Source organism: Pseudochaenichthys georgianus, chromosome 7 (assembly GCF_902827115.2).
Source record: "Pseudochaenichthys georgianus chromosome 7, fPseGeo1.2, whole genome shotgun sequence".
In the NCBI taxonomy this organism is placed as follows: domain Eukaryota; kingdom Metazoa; phylum Chordata; class Actinopteri; order Perciformes; family Channichthyidae; genus Pseudochaenichthys; species Pseudochaenichthys georgianus.
Window position 1 is genome coordinate 16,333,327 of NC_047509.1, and position 13,828 is coordinate 16,347,154.

At 47.2% G+C, this 13,828-nt stretch overlaps 1 protein-coding gene across 1 annotated transcript in view; it reads right to left on the bottom strand.

Annotated features, from left to right (window-relative positions):
- Nucleotides 1–13,828, bottom strand: part of LOC117449733 (chemokine-like protein TAFA-2) — a 93,069-nt gene that overhangs the window by 4,849 nt on the left and 74,392 nt on the right. The window contains exon 3 of the mRNA XM_034087589.1: nt 9,596–9,745. Within this exon, the coding sequence (XP_033943480.1) occupies nt 9,596–9,745 (150 nt within the window). The remainder of the gene's footprint in view (nt 1–9,595; nt 9,746–13,828) is intronic.

Sequence of the window (13,828 nt, forward strand, 5' to 3'; positions counted from 1 at the left end):
AAGAAGAGGCTGCACAAAGATAATGTAGAAGAGTCCAAACCACTAAAACTGATGTGGAAAACTATAGGTTACTTACGTAACCCCAGAGCTCAGAGTAACATGAAGTGAGATGTCTCACTATGGGATGCGCCTCATCGCGGAGCAAACAGAAGCATCAATCTCATTACGCCAATCCTGATTGGCTGGTGATCTTGACGTCAGGGAATTCACCCCCTATAAGTAGCTTGCGCCACAACGCATGCGTCATTCAAAATAAGCACCTCTTCTCGCTTCACCATAGCAAGGAGGGCCGTCTGGTGAGACATCTCACTTCATGTTACTCTGAGACTGGGGTTACGTAAGTAACCTATAGTTCTCATTCATAACACTCCGTTCGATGTCTCACTATGGGAAATTGCCAGACGAGCTTATCTCGAAAATCACCAAACCGACCAGAACTTTAACAGGTAGGACTCCGACTCAAACAGGTGCCCAGCACTGCTTGAGTCAAACTGGGAGTAGAACGTCCAGACTGTTAAAACGCGGACAGAAGTGAGCGGCGAGGACCAGCTCGCCGCTTGCACCAATGTCTTGGATGGGAGGGTGCCTGCGAACTCTGACTCGTATGGGCCCCACAGCAATTGCTTCCACAAACAGTGGGAGAGCCGTTGCTTAGTAACAGGCTTGCCCTTATAAGGGATAGCCCAGGACACAAGGGGCTTGGTCATTATGACGAAGCACCCCTGATCTATCCCTGTACGTGCGTAAAGCACAGGCTGGATACGGCAAATCCGGCCGCTGTTCCCCGGAGGAATACAGTGGCGGGGAGGATGCCTCAATGTCAAATATGGTACCTGAACCAACCACCTTAAAATAAAGGCAGGGTTGGGCTTCAACCACACTCTGTTTGCCCTGGGGCGAACCGAGTGCCTGAAGACTGTACAGATAACGCATGAGTGCCACTGGCTCGCTTGGCTGCTGCCAGGGTCAGCTTCATGTCACACTGTATTCAGATTGTACCACTCACGGGCCAGGCCCATAGAGCCAAGCGCTCTGGGTGTGGGTGAAAGATCGCCCCCCCCCCACTTGGGACAGTATGTCCCTGCGTAGTGGGAGCTGATATATCTCCACTAGCCAGTACATAGCTGATCAGAATAGCTGTGTGGCGTTGCTCTCTCACTCTGGCCAGAGTTGGAGGTATCAGAGCCAGGGGTGGAAACGCGTACAGAAGGCCCGGGGGCCAATCGTGCGCGAGTGCATCCACGCCTAACGGTGCATTCAGATCATGCATCGAAAAGAACAGCTGACACTGAGCGTTGTCTTTCGATGCGAACAGATCCACCGCGGCTCTGCCGTAACGAACCCACAGCTGGCTCACAATCCTTGGATGTAGAGTCCAGTCTGCATAAAGTGGTGTACCTCTGGACAGTAGATCTGCCCCGAGGTTCATCACTCCCGGTACGTGCGTCGCTCTCAGAGAGGAGACGTCTACCGCTCCATAGGATAAGTTTGCGCGCCAGTGTGTGTAACTGGAGAGAACGCAAACCCCCATGGAGGTTAATATACGATATTGTGGTCGTATTGTCTGTCCTCACGAGGACGTGATGTCCCCTGAGGAAAGGCAGAAAGCGTCTTAGGGTGAGAAACACCGCTAAAAGCTCCAGGTAATTTATGTGCGCCCGCTGGAGGTCTCTGCTCCAGAGACCCCTCACGGGGCGACCTTCATAAATACCTCCCCAACCTGTCAGACTTGCGTCCGTGGTGACCACTTTCCGTGAAAGGACAGCACCCATGGGCACACCTCGTACTAGAAAAGTCGGGTGCAGCCAGTGGCGCAGTGCCCTTACGCATTTCACAGTAACCATCACTCTCCGCGCGCCATGGAGTAAGCGTCCCAGTCGTACGACCAGGATGGCTTACGCCATGAGCCCCAGCAATCGCAGGCATGTTCTGAGGAGAACATGTTTGCGCAGCTGGAAAAGAGCAAGACAAGCTCTGAAAGCTTTCACTCTTTCCGCTGACAAGCGAGCTGAAAAGGGCACCGAGTTCAGGCGTAAACCCAGGAAGAGTATAGTCTGTGCGGGGCACAACATGCTCTTCTCTGTATTTATTATGAAACCCAGGTTGAGCAGGTGCTTTACGAGGACATTTGTCTGCGTAACAGCCTCCTGCTCCGACTGTGCGAGACGCAGCCAGTCGTCCAGGTAGGTCGCCAGGCGAATACCCTGTTGTCTCAACGGGGCTATCGCGGCTTCCGTACATCGTACAAACACCCTTGGACTGAGAGACAGACGAAAGGGGAGTACTCTGTATTCATAACAGATCCCCTGAAATGCGAACCTCAGATATTTTCTGTGTGGATAATATACTGGGATGTGAAAATACGCATCTTTCAGGTCGACTGATGTAAACCAGTCGTTTTGTCGCACGAGCCGCAGCAGAGATGTGTGAGTGAGCATTCTGAACTTATATCTTTTTAGATATTTGTTCAGAGCCCTCAAATCAAGTATTGGCCGAATTCCGTTCCCTCCCCGTTTGGGAACGAGGAAGTACTTGGAATAAAAGCCGCCCTGACTCTGCTCGGCGGGTACAATAGATATAGTCCTCTTTTCTAGGAGTGAGAGAATCTCTCTCTCCAGAATATGGGCTGACTCTCCTCGGGCCTGCGAGTGCAGAATGCCCGAGAAGCGAGGAGGGGTGACAGCGAATTGGAGTCTGTAGCCCCGTGTTACTGTCTTGAAAACCCAAGCAGATGATGTGAGCATTTTCCACTGCGTGCTCCTTAGAGCCAGTGGAGATGTCACATCTCCTCCTCTCTGAGTCTCTATTTGTTGTGTTATGGGGCCCTCTAGTGCCTGAACACAGTGGTGCCCCTTTTCGACAATATCCACCGACACTGCGCATGCGTGTGACGGTGGTGCCTTCACAGACCCGCCAGTAATCCGCCTTTTGAGAGATGCCGTAGCTGCTCTCAGAAGGGGAACAATTGACGGGCTGTTTATTGGTTTTATTGATTTTCTTTTCATTTTTTTGAGATGCGCCCTCGGCCTGAAGCCTGGATGCGTCAGCGGCAAATGTTTTATAACAAAAGAATCAACCAATGTGTGACATGTGTTTGTGCGGACTTGAGGATGGTGTTGAGGCATCTCTCGAGGCGGCGGGAACACATTCAGAGCTGGGGAATGAACTTCCAGCTCTGTCACAGAGGGGAGAAGGAGGGGCTGTCACGCCGCTCGCTTCTTCTTCCTCGACTGCTGGCCGAAATTCTGGGTTGGCTGCGCCTGAGCTGCAGCCGGAACCGGAGATTTTCTAGGCCAGCTTGCCATTGTCTCCAGCCTGGGCTGGGGACTTGGGGCGGGCTGCGACCTCTGTGTCTTCGGTGCTTTAAACCGAGCAGAGTTCGAGGCAGCTTGGGCGAAGGACTGCCGCTGCGAAGGCAGCGGCTGGACCCTTCGAGGGAGGCAGAGGTGGAGTGCCTCATCCTCCTTCTTCTTCGTCTCACACCTCCTTTGCATGGAGGCGAGAGCGGAGCCGTAAATTCCCTCGGGAACGATGGGCATATCCAGCACATCCTCCTTTTCCCGGTCTGGGAGGTTGGTGAGGTTGAGCCATCTCGCTCTTTCCTGCACCACCATGATCCCCATTACCTTGTCCGTGGCCTGGACGGCGCAGCGTTGGACACGTAGACAAATGTCCGTGACCGCTGCCATCTCGTCCAGAGTGGCTGCCCCCGGGTTACCCAACAGGTCCTCGCAGAGCTCCGCTTGGTAAGCGGTTAGCAGCGAGGACACATTCAGGGCCCTGGCGGACAACGCTGCAGCTTTGTAGGACTTTTCAGTCATTGTCGACTGAAAACGGTCCGACTTTGCTGGCAGCGTGGGGTTCCTGCTCGGTGACGGGCCCACCTTCGGTAGGAGGTGGGCCGCTACCAGCGGTTCCATGGGCGGTATGCGGAGCACGCCGAGCTTCTCCATTCCGTCACAGTCTAGGGAGTAGGCACCCTGGATTGGGACCTTGTTGCTGAAGGGCCGGTCTCTCCACGAGACCGACACCTCATCCAACATCTCCGGGAAGACCGGAAGGAGTTGCCTCTTTTTCCCCGCTGCTTGGGGAAGATGTTTTCCCTCGTAGTGGGACCTGGAGGACTCCTTGGCCATTTCAGGCCACGGGACCTTGAGTCTGGCCGCAGCGCGTTTACACACGGCCTGCAGGTCCATGCTCAGACCGGGCGAAGCTGGTGTGCTATCGCCCGGGAGAGCAGCCCTCGCTCCAGGCTTTGCAGCCTGAGCCGATGACATGAAGGTGTCCTCTTCCTGTTCATCCGACTCGGACAGGAGCAACGCCAAGGCGTCCTCTTCTTCGTCCTCCATCGTAGTCCTCCTCGTAGTCCAGCTCGAGGACATCCTCCGCGGGTGAGACCATGGTGAGGTCTAACCGGGAGCCCCAGCTTGGTAAAGTGTCTTGCCGTCACTGGGTCCCGGCCTGCCAGGGCGCGGGATTCCGGTTCTGTAGCCATCGCAGATAATGAGCCCCAGACCGACACGGAGAGGGGTTCACTCTCTGTGGCGGACGCCCCCGTGTCTTGACTGCCGGCCGGCGGGTCAGTGGACATGGGGGGGTCCTGTTCCGACAGGCTAGCTTGTCGTGCTAACCGTCGGCGGAGGCTCTTTACGGTCAAGCGGACACAATGTCCGCATGAGCCGGGGTTGTCGATAGCGCCTCGGGCGTGTTCCAGCCCGAGGCAGGACGAACAGACCTGGTGTGTGTCTGTGCCCGAGATCTTCAACCTGCAGCCGCAGAGTCGAGCCACCGAGTCCCTGACTCCTCTGGTGTGAGGGAGAGGGGCGTCCATCTTGTTCGCCTCGTGGCGTGGAGAGGGCCCGCTCTCGACAGGTAGGATGGGAGAAAAAGATGTTACCACCTTGTCCTTAATCCGGAGAAAAGGACGGTGTGGGTCTTTTATTCCCGGAGAATACTGACTGGTGTGGCAGTATGCTCTTTAAATCGGGTCCCTCAGGGCTCTGTTCTTGGTCCTCTCCTCTTCTCCCTGTACACAAACTCGCTCGGATCTGTCATTAGCCCGCATGGTTTTTCATACCACTGCTACGCTGACGACACCCAATTAATTCTGTCCTTTCCCCGCTCAGAGACCCAGGTCGTCGCACGCATCTCTGCTTGTTTAGCTGACATCTCTCAGTGGATGTCCGCTCATCATCTCAAGCTCAACCTTGACAAAACTGAAGTGCTTTTCCTTCCGGGAAAAGATTGTCCCTCTCTTGACCTAACTATCAACATCGGCCCCTCTGTTGTTTCCCCGACTCAGACTGCAAGGAATCTGGGTGTTATCCTAGATAACAACCTGTCGTTTACTGCAAACATCGCTGCTACAACCCGCTGCTGCGGATACACGCTTTTCAACATCAGGAAGATACGCCCACAGCTGACCCAGAAATCGACGCAGGTTCTGGTCCAAGCTCTCGTCACCTCACGCCTAGACTACTGCAACTCCCTCCTGGCTGGTCTACCTGCATGTGCCATCCGACCTCTGCAGCTCATCCAGAATGCAGCGGCTCGTCTGGTCTTCAACCTTCCAAAATGTTCCCACACCACGCCGCTCCTCCGCTCCCTCCACTGGCTTCCGGTAACTGCTAGAATCCACTTCAAGACACTGGTACTTGCGTACCATGCTGCGAATGGATCTGGCCCTTCCTACATCCAGGACATGGTTAAACCGTACACCCCAGCACGTGCACTACGCTCTGCATCAACCAAACGACTCGCTGCACCCTCGCTGCGAGGGGGACCCAAGTTCCCATCAGCAAAAACACGTGGGTTTGCTATCCTGGCTCCAAAATGGTGGAATGAGCTCCCCATTGAAATCAGGACCGCAGAAAGCTTACACACCTTCCGGCGCAGACTGAAAACTCATTTCTTTCGACTTCACTTCGAGCGATAGAATGACTAACAAAGAACTGCTAACAGAGCACTTATATACTAATAAAGGACTGGCTTAGCCAGTTGAGCAGCACTTGAAACGATTGGCTCTTTGAAACCTGATGTTCTTATATGATTCTGTTTTCCTCAAGGTTGTGTCTTCCTGGTCGAATGTACTTATTGTAAGTCGCTTTGGATAAAAGCGTCAGCTAAATGCAATGTAATGTAATGTAATAAAAATCCTTTCTTCCTCCGTGGAGAAGAGAAAAGAAAATACGTCCTCGCTACCGTGGTGTCGCTAGAGAGGGAGTGAGCTAGCAACAGGTGTGCTGCTAGCTTAAAAAATCAGACCTACCTTACTTTCTCGGGTACGAGAAGGGCGAGGTCGATTTTAATACTAACTGCGTTAGTACTACCGTCTTCCTGCGAAGCAGAAGGAGTAGCCGGGGAGCGCCCGTCGACCGAAATGGGTATTTGGGTTCAGTCTGTGGACCATTAAGCTTGTCCGGCTACTGTAGAGATGTGCTCTGAAGCGAGAAGAGGTGTTTGAATGACGCATGCGTCGTGGCGCAAGCTACTTATAGGGGGTGAATTCCCTGACGCTGACGTCAAGATCACCAGCCAATCAGGATTGGCGTAATGAGATTGATGCTTCTGTTTGCTCCGCGATGAGGCGCATCCCATAGTGAGACATCGAACGGAGTGTTATGAATGAGAACTTATAGCATGGAAATATAGCATTTTTGTTTTCATCCACCACACTTTGGTAATAAAGGAAATACAAACACTGTACGAGAATATCTTTCATCTCTTTATATGTACAGTATGGGTACCCTAACTAATTTCAGGGCTAACATCTATTCTTAATGTTATTCAACATCAATATTGAGATAATTCCCAATGTTTCACTCATAATTCTCCGGGTGAAAATATTTTTGAGAACCTTTCATTAATAGAGAAAAATGAACTATGCTCTCTTTGGAGAGGGCTGTCATTACTGCATGGGCACTAAATGCATGTAAATTTGATCATCACATAAGGGACCATTTACATTTTTGTAATTACTGTGGTGGTATAAAGGAAAAATCTGCAGCCATTTGCGTGAGACAGCTGGAATAGTTGTGATCTTTGAGGGTTCACAGTAGATTTGTTCACAGCATAAAAATGAATTGAAGTCTTTAGCAAACACAGAAAAGAAAAGGCTTAAAAAGACCAGGCACATCAAGAAGAAGAATATGATTAAATATTATCACAAAGAAAAAAGTCACAAAAGAGCGGCCACCACAGTAAAAGCTGACTGAATGTTCTCATGAAAAGCCTTTCTTTACATGTCAATCTTAAAGTTAGGTATTTTTCAGAGTCAGTTATGGGGTAATTGAATGTTTAGCATGTAAGGTTCTTATAATTGTCCCTCCAACTTAGTAGTGATATACTTGGTCAGTTGGAAAAGAGATCTGTATTCAGTGACATAATTCCCAGGGAATTAGTGACACTTTAGTTAAGCGTTGTAGTGTCTGAGGAATTTTCAAAGGATTTCTTAGTAATCAGATGTTTCAGACGGTAGCCGCTTTGATCAGGGAACTCCTAGTATACAAAGCTCAGGCAAACTTTCATCAAGTAATCACTATGTGGTCTGTCAGAATTAATGTCAGCTCAATGTTGATGTCATACCCGCAAGCAGTTTAACATTTTTATAGTCGACAAACCATTTTCAAATGGAAAGAGCCATAAGCATTCACAATTTATTGAAGTGGTATTTTGTACAAAGTGATTTCCTGATATTAATAATCATCAGTGGTGCTGGGGTAACTTTGAACTCTTCTCTCAACTACCATTCTTGCTGTTTTGGAGTATTTAGAGTTACTTCTAATTTACTTGAGTATTTTCATTTTATACTATCTCAAACTTCAACTCCACTACATTTTTCTGATAGCTTTATTTGTCAGGGATTATGATTAGATCAAGATTTTAAATCAAAACAGATGATCGGTATATGAGGCATGATGCTGTGTTACAGGTTCAAATATTCAAAGGGATACAAAGCATTGAGGATTATCTCTATCTCCACAAGCTATTTATATTTGTCTGCCTGTTTTAGAGTTATAACGCAAAATGCAAAGGCAAGAAACAAGTGATCAGCTGATTCTTGAGTCTGTGGTTTCTTTTAAGTGCCACTCGTCATTGCTGCAGGGGGAGTAGGATACAGATGTTGTGGAAACACGAAGAGTAGCCAGAGGGATTTTTTTGGGTTTACAGTTTTGGTGCATTTTCTAGCCTGGAATAATCAGCACTACGGAAAAACAAAACTCTTTATGTGTTAAAGCCCAGAATCAGCCTTTTTCTCATCGTCAACAAAGCAGCTACATAAAGATAACACTTTCTGCAGTTTGTAATATTTGCTTTAAGGATTCATATTCGGGAGTTGTTTTTGGTTCACATTACATTGACTGAAGTGCCTCGTATAATAGCAGAAACACCTGAATTCCTCCTACTGGAGCATTTACCCTGTTCTGCCTTTGTTATGTTATATTCAAATGTGTTATTTATTTTCAATGTGTAAGTGTCATTGGAGTTGTTTTGCTTGGTTGTGAAGCAAGGATTGCTTTTCTTTCTCAGAATAGTTCAGATTTCTGTTTCTTTTACTCTATCAATCAATCAATCAATCAATGTTTATTTATATAGCCCAATATCACAAATGTTACATTTGTCTCAGTGGTCTTCACAGTGTGTACAGAATATCAGTATGACAATATGACACCCTCTGTCCTTAGACCCTCACATCGTACAAGGAAAAACTTCCAAAGAAAACCCAGTTTAAAGGGAAAAATGGGAGAAACCTCAGGGAGAGCAACAGAGGAGGGATCCCTCTCCCAGGACGGACAGACGTGCAATAGATGCCGTGTGTGGCACTCTACTGCGGGTATTATCCGAAGTAGGAATTTTGTTATTTTTAAATTGCTTGCGTGTGCAACGTAACCTCATGCCATCCATCATCTTTGTAATTCCTCTGAATTCATCACAAAAATGTAATTGACAAAGCCATAAACAATGTTCCATTCACTTCCAAGGACATCTACAGTACTTTGGCAAAAATTACACAGAAATACTGCCAAGACGGTATTGACATATTGTCATATGACATCAAATTAAAGTCTGCTTTATTTATATCTCAATAGTAATTGGTAGGAAGGAACACAAACCAGAACACATATGATACGGTATAAAGTAATGAAGTATTTTATGCAGGAACTCATAATAAAACTTGAAAATATTTTAGAGTGCCACATTTGTGATGATTATTACATCAGGACCGGCCTGAGACTATAAATTATGTTTCAATGAGACACAGAGGGAATTGACCATTTATAGCAAATAATTACTTTTGGCAGAAAATGCTCTGCTCTTTGAGTAAACTCTTAAAAAAAAAAAACACATGTGGGATGGATCTGTATTTCTGTATCAATGTACCCAAATCTCTGACTTTTGTTTTGACTTTATACGGTTTATCTAGAAGGCAACAATAGGGTAATGCACAACTTAATTAGCTTTTCCTGAATTAATGCTATACTGCATTATCATACAAATATAAATTCATTAGCATTTTAAGACACCAATGTATCACTAGTGTGGTTCCAACTGCGGAAGCTACATACAAAATGAGCACAAACACAGTAATACTTACAGTCAACACAGGATGGCATGGCCCGGGTGGTGCCAGCGACCTGTCCAGGGAAGCAGGAACATTTGACAGTCTGAGACCTCTCCTCAATCTTGTTCTTGTTGCAGCAGCGATGGGCAGCGATCACCTCACACGTCCCTGCCTTCACGTGCACTGAGAAACAGACACAGAGACTCTGTTTAGTACACCATGTTTATTTATACTAGTGTTTAATCCAACATGTGGTATAGTATCTAACATAAACAAGTATGGGGACAGAAAAATTGCCTGGTTTTAGAAACAATAATAATATGACAACAATTAAACAACACTGCCAAAGTCTAAAATGTCTTCACCGTTTCACATAGGTGAAAACTGTTGCTATACTTCACTTAGAGGATCTGTAGATAACGTGCATGTTTAGTATTCTGTATCCATTCTGCAATACACAGGGAGTCAAATGGTAACTTGGTCATTTGAAAGAGAGAAATACAGGCAATGCTTGTATGAGAACACACAGATTTGATTGCATGCTATTCCAATTCCAAGTGAGAATTAGCTTTAACACTAATGAAGGGTAGATGTAAGAAGACCATTCATTTTTTTCTATAGCTACCACTTTGTGTGCACATTTATATGCACACACTTTAATCAGACAGCTGTGTGGTTAATTAACAACAAGTCCACCCCGAGCACAGAAGTCCCTTGAGTCAGCTAAGAGAGGGAAGAAAGAAATCACTATACATTTGAAGATGTGTGATGCCAACACATGGCCCTTTCATACCAGCCTTTTATCAAATAAGTGAAAATGTCAAGGACAAACAATAAGCCTTGTCAAGTAAACTGTGTGTGTGTGTGTGTGTGTGTGTGTGTGTGTGTGTGTGTGTGTGTGTGTGTGTGTGTGTGTGTGTGTGTGTGTGTGTGTGTGTGTGTGTGTGTGTGCGTGTGCATGTGCGTGTGCGTGTGTGTGTACACCTACAACAGTGTACGGTATACTGATTCATGTCTTAAGCTATGGTTGACTTTGCATGTTGTGTGAGTGTTTATACAGTCTGAGGGTTGCAATAGTCGCAGTCTTGTGTACTCTACACACAGTTGTTGGAAGTTACTGCTATTTACATTACAAAAGAGTCAGCCAACAATACAACAAAGGGTGCACACTGCGTGGCAATGAAAACTAAAGCAGCAATACAATGACTCTTTCCAAAGAGTATTTAAAAGTAAAGTAAGCTTGAAAGACATGAAGAACTGAAAGACATGTATGAATATGTTAAACAGGCTAACAGAGATTTGAAAAGTTCTTAATTTGCTCCGTTAATGAGTAAAAGACAAAGCGGCACCCCTGCAAAGCCCAGTCCAATTAAAATCTCAGTGAAAAGCACAGTCTAATATCTCACCCATTGCGTGTCTGTCTCTCATGGTTCTTTCATGCCGTTTGATTTTCATTTTTGATCCACTAGCACTAGTGGATGGTGATATTAGTTAATTGATCTGTCCACATGTATGTCCATCAGTCCAACACTTTGGTCTACATTAAGATATCTCATCAACTACAGATTGCCAAACATGTGGTCTCAATTCCCATGGCTCTTCGACAGGTATTCCCAGTGACTTTGCACCTTTGAGTTTCATTTCTATGTAAGAAATATCCACATGAACGGAGATTTCTCTGACCCAATCTCTGTCAATTTGGGTTTTTACATGACCTTTTCTCAAACGCCGATTTCAGGCCAAATGTCAGGTTTGTACTAATGACGAATTAATGATCAGTTTGCCATCAAATGTCTCGATTTGTTTCTCTCCCCCAGAGGATGAACTGTATTGACTCTGCTGATACTGTGGCTTCCTTTGTGTCACTCATGAACCTGCTTACTGTTACATTAGTGCTTGTAAACCTTAATATTAAATAATTTAGTAAGCTGGGTAAATGTAGGGAAAGCTTTTTGAGTTTGACATTTGTATCACCTTTCATTCTAAGGCAAATATCCAAATCAACAGTATGTCATGTATTACTTGCAACACTTGTATGCCCTATGTATTCACCCTTTAAATATTGCTAGTGGGCTTTTGAGTTTCAGATTTGTCTGAGATATGTCTTATTTTAAACTCCTGACTTCTCTCTTTGTGCAACATCCGAATTGACTTTCTTGTAATTTCATTTTCTGGCTTGACAACCTTGTTGTCTTATATTCAGCTCCAACCCCTACAGGCACACAGACCCCTGGCGCTTTTTAAGGCTCAGTATCTGCAGTAGTAATTGACTCAGCATTAGTAAAAGCGCTGATGCACTAAGCTGGGCGTATCTATGAGGCGGGTGTGTGAGCACTTTACTGGAGAAATATAACATGTAATTGATGCTTGATTACAAAATTAATGTAAATAGATGGCAGTACATTTTTTTTATATGGACCACAAGTAAAAGGAATAGGAGACATATGATTGAATGGTTGAGTGATTATTTTGGCACTGTTTGAAAGACGGCCTCCTTTTTTATACGCATACTTTCATTGACAGCCTAATTGTTGCCTTTTGAAGGTATTACTCTGTAAGGTTAATTTGACATCTTTTAAACAATAACTCCTGCAAGGTGACACTAATGGTTTTAAAACTGTAGTTTCTCAGACAAGAACATTGAAGACATGAGAAATTAAGCACTGAAGCCTCACTGACCGAAACTGTCACAGTCTTAAGGAGAACCCAAATGCAGCACTTGAGAAACCAAGGAGAATTGGTAATATCCTTTATTGGAGATTCCACTGGATCGGAGGAATACCAACCGGGCAGTATAACGCACCGGAGGACAGCGGGCAGAAGGTGAGTCAGGGACAGGCAGAGGGTCAGGGAGTAAGCGAGGCGGTCAGCGTGGATACAGGCAGGGTCGGATAACAGGCCAGGCAGGATAGTCGAGGGACAGGCAGGATCAGGAAACAGGCAGAGCAGGCAGGTCGGGGACAGGCAGGGTCGGAACCGGGTAGGCAATCTAGTGTTGAACGCGGGAGAGACAAGCATGAGGCAAAGTACAATCTGGCAAAGAGTGTGTGTCAGGTGCGAGTTTAAATACTGGCAGAAGCTAATGGGTGCAGAAGAGAAAGAGAGTGAGTTAACGAGTGGGTGTGGAAAACAGGTGAGACAGGTGAATGGAAAACTACTGGTGAATGATGGAGCAGACTATGACAGAACCCCCCCCTTAATGGACGGCTCCTGACGTCCCTAAATGCTAATCTACAGATGAAGGTGGGAGGTGGGATTAGTACTCATCTGAAAAAGTTGTTTCCGCCTTCCTCTCCTGCCCCCTGTGGGAATCTGCATCTTCATCAGAAGCCTGCCCCTCGCTGTCCTCCTCTGACGAGCTGACGGTAAGAGGAGAGACTCTCCCTGTGTCTCTGCCCGTCAACGTGACGGTCTTAGACGGTTGCTCGGGATTACGCCGATGGAACTCCCTGATGAGCCGGGGGTCCAACACATGACGAGCTGGAACCCAACACCTCTCCTCAGGGCCGTAACCCTTCCAGTCCACCAGGTACTGGACTCCTCTTCCTCTGCGACGGGAACGAAGAAGTCGTCGGAGAGTGTACGTAGGCCCGCCGTCAATCATCCGGGGGGGTGGTGGGGGAGGGATCGCAGGAACCAAGGCACTCTCTCGGACAGGTTTGATCCTGGAAACGTGGAAGGTGGGATGGATCCGCAGAGTCCGAGGCAGTCTTAGCCTTACTGCTGCGGGATTGATTATTCTGACAATCTCAAACGGTCCAATGAATTTAGGTGCAAGTTTCTTTGAATCCACCCGTAAAGGAATATCCCGGGAGGAAAGCCATACCTTTTGGCCCACCTGGTAGACAGGTGCTTCAGAACGTCGGCGGTTGGCAGAGGAGGCGTACCGGTTGGCCGAACAGACGAGAGTTCTCCGGGCTTGATTCCAGGTCTGTCGACAACGACGGATGAAAGCCTGGACGGACGGACAGGTAACTTCCCTCTCCAGGGCCGGAAACAGAGGGGGTTGAAGCCCGTAAGCACACTGAAATGGGGACAGCTTGGTGGCCGAACTGACCAGAGTGTTGTGGGCGTACTCGACCCAGAGCAGCTGTTTAGCCCAGGCCGCTGGGTTCTTGGAGACTATACATCGTAAGGTTGTCTCCATCTCCTGGTTCTTTCTTTCTGTCTGACCGTTGGACTGCGGATGGAAACCGGATGACAGACTGACCGTGGCCCCAAGGAGCGTGCAGAATTCCCTCCAGAACACCGAGGTAAATTGAGGAC